The sequence below is a fragment of the Phalaenopsis equestris genome, unplaced genomic scaffold (genome assembly GCF_001263595.1).
Source record: "Phalaenopsis equestris unplaced genomic scaffold, ASM126359v1 Scaffold000596, whole genome shotgun sequence".
Taxonomy (NCBI): Eukaryota; Viridiplantae; Streptophyta; class Magnoliopsida; order Asparagales; family Orchidaceae; genus Phalaenopsis; species Phalaenopsis equestris.
In genome coordinates, this window is record NW_018165036.1 from 415378 (window position 1) to 425607 (window position 10230).

Below are 10230 nucleotides of genomic sequence, written 5' to 3' on the forward strand. Positions count from 1 at the left end.
CACCGGATGTACAACGATGGTACACGCGGATTACAATGGCGAATCCGCGGAATGTATACCGGGATTACATCCTTTGTCGACAGCGGAGGTTACATCGGGATTACATGGGGCTTACAAGCGCTGTACATGGGGCGGACAGCGGAGGTTACATCGGGATTACATGGGGCTTATAGGCGCAGTACATGGTACGGACAGCGGAGGTTACATCGGGATTACATGGGGCTTATAGGCGCAGTACATGGTACGGACAATGGAGTTTACATCGGGATTACATGGGGCTTACACGCGCGGTACATGGGGTGGACAGCGGAGTTTACATCGGGATTACATGGAGGTTACAATGACGGGTCGGGTCGACGGGTCACGCACGGTAAGAAGTATATTTTTATAGTGGTGGGGCCGACTAAACCGACGTGTCATCCGGTGATTCGCTATCGCACGCAGCGCTGCGTACATCTTATGTACCCAAATTTTTTCCCCGTGCTTGGACCCCTCGTATAAAGACCTTCCATATACGATATACTAAAGTATAAATATATATATATATCTATATCATGCTTCGCTTGCTAATCAAGCTACGCAATGAGCAAAAAGCACCAGCAACATTTGATTCGCTACTTCACCACTTCAACTGCTGACAGCTGACTCGATTAGTTGTTGTTGAGAAGAAAATTTAGATGTTTTCTAAGTTTACAGGGTTTTGTTTCAAAAACAAATATAATTTAGTTATTAAGTTTTTGCGTATAATCCATAATATTAAGTATAATAGTTTAACCACCCAAATTTTAAATGTAAAAATTTCATTATTTTTTTCATTGCAACCACCCTCCTAAGGTCACTCATGAAAAATTTAAGTGAAGGTTTTGAATGGTTAAAATTATATATGTAAAATCTGAATATCATAATGTCATTTATTCTTTTGGGTGGTTGGTCAACATTATGTTTTAGTTTTTTTTTTTTAATATTCCACAGCTACAAATCAATAGTCAAATATTTATATGTATGCTGCTCAACTGCAATGAGTCAAAAGAAAGCAAAATCCTTTCCTTTCAAGTAGACAGTATTTAGTCATCCACTAAGACTATCAGAAAAAGACAACCCAAGATTGCAGGGCACAGGAATTTACAAACCAGACGCCAGAAAAAGATGGTGAGCATAAAAAATCACTAAAAAAAAGAGAGCCTAGTAGCAACCTTTTAACAGCAGCAGGAGGGCAGAATAAGCACAAGCCAAAGCTACATCAGTTTAAACCCGACTGTTCGCGGGTAGTGGAACCACAACATCAAAGAAATCTCCGAAGTAACCATGCGGCTCGTGTACCAATTTGGAGATAATGTCTCTTAGTGTAATAACACTCTCCAAATTTTCATCCTCGTCGACTACGTATATTCTGTGTATCTTCTCAGAATCCAACTTCAATATGATGTCTTCTAGTAAGTCTGTTCTTTTGCAGGTGATAACGCTATGAAGTAGAGGTGAGGCCTCTTCACGCTCCTGCAAGTAATTTCTGACTGCTGCAAGGAAGTTCTTGGCTGTGATGGATCTGCAGCGAGTTAAATCAGCTGAAGCACAGGTTCTGCAAGATTTCTATGGGAAACAAATGGGCCAGTTATTTATAATGTAGACTAGTCCTCACATACCTCAAGTTTTTGTATATTTCTGGAGCAGTTAGAAGGTATTGTATATCTCTTATGCTTATATTGCCTAGCACTTTATGACCACTTTCATCAACGATAGGGAGTCCACCAATTCTCCTTTTCCTCATCAATTGGAAGGCACTGAGGACTGGTTCCTCCTCGAAGGCCTAAAAAAGGCGTAGGATTTTAATTATCATAAGTTGGAGATAGAGATATGTGCTTTAGAGTAAAATATTCAAACAGAACCGAATATGAAAGTAAATTGATTCCAAAAAACAAAAATACACAAATAATGAATGTTGCACGGTGGAAAAACTAGTTTCAGGAAACTTTCTATTTTTTAGGATTGCATTAAGCAACCAACTCTAGTAACAGAAGAAATTTCCTGCCGTTGATTTCAAAGTTATATGTAAACAAGAAATTTAACTAATGCAGCTAGCAGTCCTGCATGTGCAGTCAATCAATTAATAGTCATAATACCTTTTCAAGGTGTAGTGTAAACAAAATAATGAATACTGTAAAGCGTTCAGCAAAATGCCTATAAAATAACGAGTAAGCATACTCATAACTGATTTCTCTCGGGTAGGCTCAAAATATAAAATGGATCCTTACACGCACGCATAAAATTTATTGTTTATGTTATTTTGACATGTTTTAAGAAAAATAGTAGAGTAGAGAGATAGGGTTATGAATTAGTAAGACTCTTGAAGATGGTTTCCTCCTCGCCTTGATGAATTCCTTCAACTTGTAAACCTCCTTATAGAAAACTTCACGGGGCTCTTGGTTTTGACATAGATTTATGAGGGGAACTAAGTAAAAAGAAAGAGAGAAAAGAATAGACACCCAAATATTCCAAGGACGAACTTGTATTGCAAAGAGATTGAACTCGCCAAATTAGTTCAAAATGAACTCAACTACAAAGCTCAACACAGACTCACCAGCCAAGCTCAACGTAAACTCGCCAGCCAAGTTCAAAGTGAACTCACCAGCCAGGCACATTAAGAGTACATTACGAACATAGAAAGTGTGCTACACTCATGATGAACTAGCCAACTGATCCAGCTCAGGCATAATTAAACCCAAGCCCAAAAGCCACCTAGCAACTCTTAGAAGTAAAACCAATAACTTCCTCCTAGCCTGTTGAGTACAAATTCGACATCCCACTTACATTATGCGCCTGCTGTATTTTGCAACAAGTAACAAATGGGCCTCGCTTTATGCTTTTCAATACTCATGTACCACATTATGTACCCTTGTTTACTGTGCTCAAACATAAATTCGAACTTACAAATAGGGCTTTGTGAAAAGAACCCAAGTTAATGCTAAGAAAGCAGATAGAGAGAAGAGAGAAGCAGGTATTAGCAAGCTCCAAAAATTTTTCTCATTAACTAAAAATACGTATAAAGGTACAGAATATATATAATAGAAAATATAACATTCTAGCATAAAGGAAATAATAAACTTATCTTTTCTATTGAGATTTGGCAAGTGTAGCTAAACGAAATTGTTTCAGTTTTCTTCCAGCTGCCCTATTTATGCTTTCAGCCCCTTGCAAGATGATGGGTCGAGGTTGCACCATCAGCTTGGATTTTAGCTGGTTGAAGTGTTGTTTGGAGAGGGATTTGGTGGGCAAGTCTGCCGATTGGTCCCGAGCGTGAATTTGATGAATTTGTATATCCCGTGACAGAATGTGATAACATATAAAGTGGTAGTTGATTTCAATATGTTTTGTGCGAGGGTGAAATACCAGATTAATAGTCATTTCCATGGCTGAGATATTATCACAGTGAAGTTCGGTAGGATACTGTAGAAGAATGTCAAAGTCTTGTAGAAGGCGCCATAGCCAAATGACTTCGGTTGTCTCGATAGCAAGCGAGAGAGATATTTTGCCTCCGTCGATAACCATGCCACTATGTGTTGTTTTTTTATTGTCCAATAAATCTATGTGTTTCCCAAGTACGAGCAATAACTCATGTTAGATCTGTGTTTGGTAGATTCTGCTACCCAATCAGAATCTGAGTAGGTTTGTAATTGAAGCTCAAATGGTGTAATAAGAATGTCTTGATCGGCTATACCATGTAGGAGGCGAAGTACCCTCTTAAGCAATTGGTAATGGTATGTAGATGAATTATGCAGATGCTGGCAAAGCAGATTAATGACAAATGAGATATCATGTCTAGTAATTGTGAGGTACTGCGGCGAGCCCTTCAGTTGCCTACAGGTTGTTGGCTCATTCATAGGATTAATAGTTTCCATAGATGGATTGACCTTCCTAGGCAATGAATTAGACACCGCCTTGCATCCCTGCATATCTTTTGTTTGTAAGATTTGTTGAAGGTCCTTTGTTGGACCAGGAAAAGGAAAGAAGCAGTGCGAGTGATTTTAATACAAATATCGGGATACGTGTCCCAAATCTTTGATCTGAAATATGGAATCAAGTTTGTTTTTCAACTCTACAATGGTAGAGTCATATGCACCTGTGATCAGGATGTCATCCACATTAGAAGAAGATAGGTACTATAGGTAGATTGTTGGGAAATAAGTAAAGATGGATCAGCTATGTCGAATTCAGATCCCACATTGATGAAGAATGTTGAAATAATGGCAAACCATTGTCGGGGAGATTATTTGGAGTCATAGATGGCCTTTTTGTGTAGACATTAATGTGACGGAAATTGAGTATCAATAAATCCAATAGGTTGCTGCATATAAACAGTTTCATCTAAAACTCCATGAAAAAAAAAGCATTCAATACAACAAATTGAAATATAGGCTATTATTTCTGAAACACGAGTAAATAGTGTTCGGAAAGTAGATAACTTTGCAACCGGACTAAACATATCATGATAATTGATCCCCAAATCTTGTTTGTGTCCTCGAGCTACCAATCAAGCCCTGTACAGGGCCACTGATCTATAGAAATTAAATTTGGTGCTGTAAGTCCAACGATACCCCAATATTGATTGAATAGGTGGTAATGGAACCAATTCCCAAGTGGCTTGTGCTTGAAATCCATGAAATTTCTTATTCATGGCTTTCCTCCAGTGCGTATACTTCACAGCTTGGGAGTAACACATAGGATCAAGTGGCTATTCAAGTTGGTGCAAAAGATTCAAGCGTTGGACTACTTACTGAATTTCGGCTTTGGCCCTGGTCAGCGCCAGATGAGTTGTAGGCATTGGAGTTGTCTTTTGGTGTGGGAGAGGGAGCTACAGTGATTCGGTTTTCTTAGGTACAGTAGATAAGTGGCGTGGAAGCGGAAGTTGGACGGGTCGGTTGAAGTTGAGTATTGGCAGGTAGCACATGTGAGGAGGAAAGGGTTGATAATGCTTGTGGTTGGTATTGAAGAGTGGCGGTTTGGTTGTGTAGTAAATGAATAGGGATTTTCACCAAAAATTACATGCCGTGAGATTATTATCCTACCCAAATTTAGATGAAGACACTTTTAGCCTTAGTGAATGGGTGATCCCAATAAAATACGAGCGGACCTTAGAGCTAGATTATGGGCCACTTGTGGTTGCATCCACAAATAGCATGCACAACCAAACACTTTGAGATGGGTGTAGGTAGGTTTGTGGCATATAAAAGTTCATATGGAGATGCATCCAAGTTGTTCCTAGATGACATTATGTTAATTAGATAGGCAACTCTAAGTAAGGTGTCGACCAAGGAATTATATGGGAGAGATGCATCAGAAAGTAGTGCTCAGTTGTTTCAATGAGATGGCAATGTTTGTGTTCCGCAACCCCGTTCTATTCCGGAGTGCAGTGATATAATAGTTGGTAGATAATGACATTTTCGTTGCAAAATTTTGCAAGGTTAGCACTCATAAATTCCCCTTCACCATTGGCAAGTGACACTTATCTTAAATTAGGTTTTAATCATATTAATAAACGTGATACATTTAGTAGTCACCTTAGTTTTTGCAACAGGAGGAGAAACCCAAAAAAAGTATGATTAGTCAAAAATGAAAATAACATAATAACGAAAACCTTGATGAGAGACAATAAGGGAAGGACCCCAAATATATGTGTATAAGTTGAAAGTGAATATACTTATATGATGTAAGAGAAAAATGTTATGTATGACTTTTACTAACATTGCAGCTCTTACATGGTAATATAGTGGACGGAATGCCTAATGTCGGATGTAGTTTGTTAATACCCTTGAGAACATTGGTATGGGGTAGCCAAGCAGTCTGTGCCATTTTGAAGGAAGAGAAAGGGAAGTATGAAGATCTTGATGAGTTGATGTTGTCGAGGGAGTGATGTGAAAAGGATAGAGACCTTTAGAGCAGTGGCCTCGAAGTAGAGCCTTGGGTGTCTGTGGATCAAAAATGGTAAAACCAGTGGCATCAAAATGAAGAGATACATTGTTATCTTTTGTAAGTTTTTGAACCGAAAGTAGATTTATGAGATAGGGAGGGAGCATGCCAAATTTGAGTTAAATTTAGCTTACGGGTAAGCGTAGGTAAGATTCCAACTCCAATGTGGTGAATTTAAACTGGTTGACCATTACCCACGGTCATTTGTTCGGATCCATGAGTTGGTACTGTTATTTGTAGGTGATGAAGATCCAACGTCATGTATGTTGCCGCGCCTGAATCTAGGATCCAGTCGGAAGTTGAAGGATTGAAAGCCTGATTTGTTGAAGCGGTAGTTCAGATTGGTATGAAGCTAGCATGTGGTGGCAGAATGGCCAACTTTGTTGTAGATCTGATATATCACTATGGATCTATTGTTGCTGTGACCCCCTCATTCCCTGTCTGTATGGGAGGGTGAACCACTTCCTCATCCTCCAGTATAGGCGTTCTGGTTTCTTTTGGAGGCTTGAAGTGCATGTGGCATTGGGATGTGTCTCAAGTTTCAGATTATTCGTAGCCACGTTAATTTCTTCACTGCATAAAAAAGAATAGAGAACATCTAACACTAATGGTTGAATTTGAGTTTGAATAACAGTCATGAATGTTTGATATTGTGGTGATAACTCATTGGGAGTGTAGAGAATGATATCCTCTTGATCAAGATGTCTTCCATCCACCATAATATTATTTGCCAAGGCTTCTGCGGTGGATATGTATTGTATCATCGACTAATCTTTCATGTTTAGCAAATGCAGCTCGTTTTTCAGCTAGATGAGCATTCACCGGTTGGTAGGTTGTAAATGCTTTGAAAGTGTGGCCCAGATTTCGTCCGTGGTTGTGAGGTTGAAGACGTACGGGAGGATAAAAAGAGAGATGGAGTAAAGTACTGCGGACAGGTTTGGATCAATCTATAGCCAGGAAAATTGTGGATTCATGATTAAAGAAGTTGATGTTGGGAAGAGAAATTTGGGAGGGGAGGGGTTGCTGCCATCCCAGAATCCAAAGAAGCCATTTGCAGTGAATATTTTTGTGATTTGGGCTTTCCATACTGGAGAGTTATCTGCTGCTAGGAGATGTTAGGTCAGGCTTTTGATATTACTAATTTGAGAGTTGGTGGGATCCATGTGGTATGAAGAAGAATCGTCTGAGAATCTCCCATTGTTGGAGATACCTTACCCGGTAGTCACTCGGAACACAAAGCAGAGAGCAGCAAATGTAAAGGAACAGCAGGGAGCTCAGAGGGCAAATGCTAAACGACTTGTAAAAGGAGTTTGGACAAGAAGTTGAGAGCTGGGAATGAGATCTTTGAGGAAGCAGAGAGCAGCAGCCTTTCCAGATTTGACCCCCTCAGGAAGCAGACTTTGAAGGGGTTCGGCATGACTTCAAACGGCGGTCCCAGGTGACTAGGAGAAGGATTCGGAGGGCAACCTCAAATGACCGGGAGAAGAAAGCTGCCTTGATTGAGAATACCGGCTCTAATACCGTATGAAAGTAGATACACAGAAAGGAGAAATAGGTATAGCAAGCTCCAGAAGTTTTTCTCATCAATTAAGCACATTTATAAAAGTACAAAATATATATAAAAGCAAAAAGAATCTTCTAGCATAAAGGGAAATAATAAGCTTATCTTTTATGCTGAGATTGGCAAGTGTAGCTAACTGAATTTATTTATTTTTCTTTTCTAGCTGTCCTATTTATGCTTTCAAATGTAACCTAGCGCCAATCTTTTATACCAAGTTTTTTAAAGTGGAATTTTCATATCTTCTCACTTCCATTTTCACCTTTTCTTCATTTTTTTCTCTCTGTAAAGTAAGATTGTGATGTAATTTGCGGATATATAATTAATGATTCAAAATCCTACAAAATGCAATAAGCATGAATCTATTTCACAAACCAAAGGGATGAATAAAGAATTACAAAAGCAGCAGTTAAAAAAATGATAATAACCTTTTTATCAATATGGAAAATTGAGAGTTTGTGACTATCGATCAGGAATAAAAGAAATCAGACATAATAAAGAGTTTCCTTCTTCGCAAAAAATGAAAGCAAGGAAGAGGCATTGAGCCTATTTGCTCAAAATATTGTCATGGTATCAGAGCGTGAATCCTTGAAATTTTAGCTTTTGTTACCTTTGGCCGGCATTTTCGACTGCTTCCTCACCGGAGAAGTCGTTCTTGTTTTTGAGTTCTGCGGCGTCTTCGTCCGCTTTGTTTGAGTTCTACCGCTGCTTCAAGCCATTCCCTTCGATCGGAGCTCTGGTGTTGAGTTTTACGACATCTCCTCTGGTGCGGTGAGCATGGATCTCCTTTGGTGCGGTGAGCGTGGATCTCCTTCGCTCCGATCTGTCGCGAAATCCGTCTGATCTGCCGCGATCTCCTTCCTGTCGCGATCTGTCACGATCGTCTTCCGCGATCTTCGGACATCTCCGCTCGCTCGTCATATCCTGTCGTGCTCTCCTGCTCGTTCGCTTGCTCGTTCAATCTGTCGTTCCTCGCTTGCTCGTTCTCCCTGCCGTGCCTTCGATCTATCGTGCCTCGCCTGCTCGTTCGCTTGCGCGTTCTCTCCTATCGTGCCGCGGTCTGCCGTTCGGGTGTCGTTCGTTCCTGCCGTGCTCCAATCTGCATCCACTCCGTTGGATCGATCGTCACGACCCTAGCCTTTGGATTTGAATTTTATTTATTTTAAAATGTCTTATGAAATCTTAGTTATCAAATTTATGTGAAAGAATTATGCCGCATGAGAATTTCAGCTCAAAATGTTCTTAAAAGGGAAGGAGCTTTGGGGTCATATTGATGGATCTACCCCAACTCCTACTGAGTCAAGATCTTGGTCAACGGGAAGCAAAGGATGCATAGATTGTTTCCTGGATTTTGGGATCTATTGAGGCTCATATGGTGAACAATTTGCGATCATTTAGTACAGCTAAAGAAATATGAGAATACCTGAAGCGCGTTTATAATCAAGATAATTCTGCGAAACGCTTCCAATTGGAACTTGACATGAGTAATTATAGTCAGGGTAATCTTTCAATCGAACAATACTATTATGGTTTCTTAAATTTATGGAGCGAATATACTGGTATTATATATGCTAAAGTGTCAAAGGAGAACTTAGCCAGTCTTCAAGCCATTCATGAAAAAAGTCTTCGTGATCAGTTTTTAATGAAATTGAGACCTGAATTTGAAACTGCTCGAGCTGGGTTGCTGAACAGAGATCATGTTCCGTGTTTGGATGTTTGTTTTGGGCAAAGAACAAAGATTGGCGACACAAGCTACTATCAGTACAACATGTGAATCATTAGAAATAATTAATGTGGCATATGCTGCTGAGACCAAAGGGAAGGAGCCAGTACAGTGCTACAACTCCAAGAAATTTGGTCATATTGCACGGAATTGTGAAAATAAAATATGTAAATATTGCAAGAAAAAGAGACATACTCTTACAGAATGCCCAACACGACCCCAAAATCGCAAACCACAAGCACTTCATGCCACGGTATCCGACAATCCTGTCTCGACCTCTACTGTTGCTGACAATAATCAATCAACTGTCACACCCTATATGGTTCAACAGATGATTATCTCTGCATTTTCTGCTCTCGGCCTGCAAGGGAAAGGTAAAACTATTTTTTCGGTTACTCCTTGGTTTGTTGATTCAGGCGCCACAAATCATATGATTAACACTGCTGAGCTATTGCATAACCAACCACCATACATTGGTACTTAACATATTCAAGTTGCTAATGGAAATAATATTCCAATTACGACAGTTGGTGATATTAACTCATCATTCAAACATGTTTTGGTTTCTCCTAAATTATCTACTAACTTACTCTCTGTTGGTCAAATTCCGGTCAAAAATTCCGGATAATAACTGTGAAGTACATTTTTCTCGTGATGGTTGTATTGTGCAGGATCAGGTGTCGGGAAAGGTGATAGCGAATGGGCCTAAAGTGGGCAGACTGTTTCCATTATAATTTACTGTTCCTCAAAATATTTTATTAGCATCTTCAGTTGTTGAGAATAAGACAGACATCTGACATAAAAGACTAGGTCATCCAAATGATATGGTGTTGAAACATTTACATAAAAGTGGTGTTTTTTATTCTACATATAAGAATTTAGTAGTTGATTGTTCTATTTGTAAACTTGAAAAAAGCAAGACATTATCTTTTTCAATTTCAGGCAGTCATGCAAATAAATGTTTTATGCAAATAAATGTTTTGACTTG

The 10230-nt window shown here is 39.4% G+C and overlaps 1 protein-coding gene across 1 annotated transcript in view; it reads right to left on the reverse strand.

The window, feature by feature from the left end:
- Nucleotides 1–1019: 1019 nt before the first annotated feature.
- Nucleotides 1020–10230, reverse strand: part of LOC110029581 (SNF1-related protein kinase regulatory subunit gamma-1) — a 32868-nt gene continuing 23657 nt past the window's right edge. Inside the window, exons 5-6 of the mRNA XM_020731934.1 lie at nt 1641–1804; nt 1020–1543 (exon numbers count right to left, since the gene is read on the reverse strand). Of these exons, the coding sequence (XP_020587593.1) occupies nt 1246–1543; nt 1641–1804 (462 nt within the window). The 3' untranslated portion in view covers nt 1020–1245. The remainder of the gene's footprint in view (nt 1544–1640; nt 1805–10230) is intronic.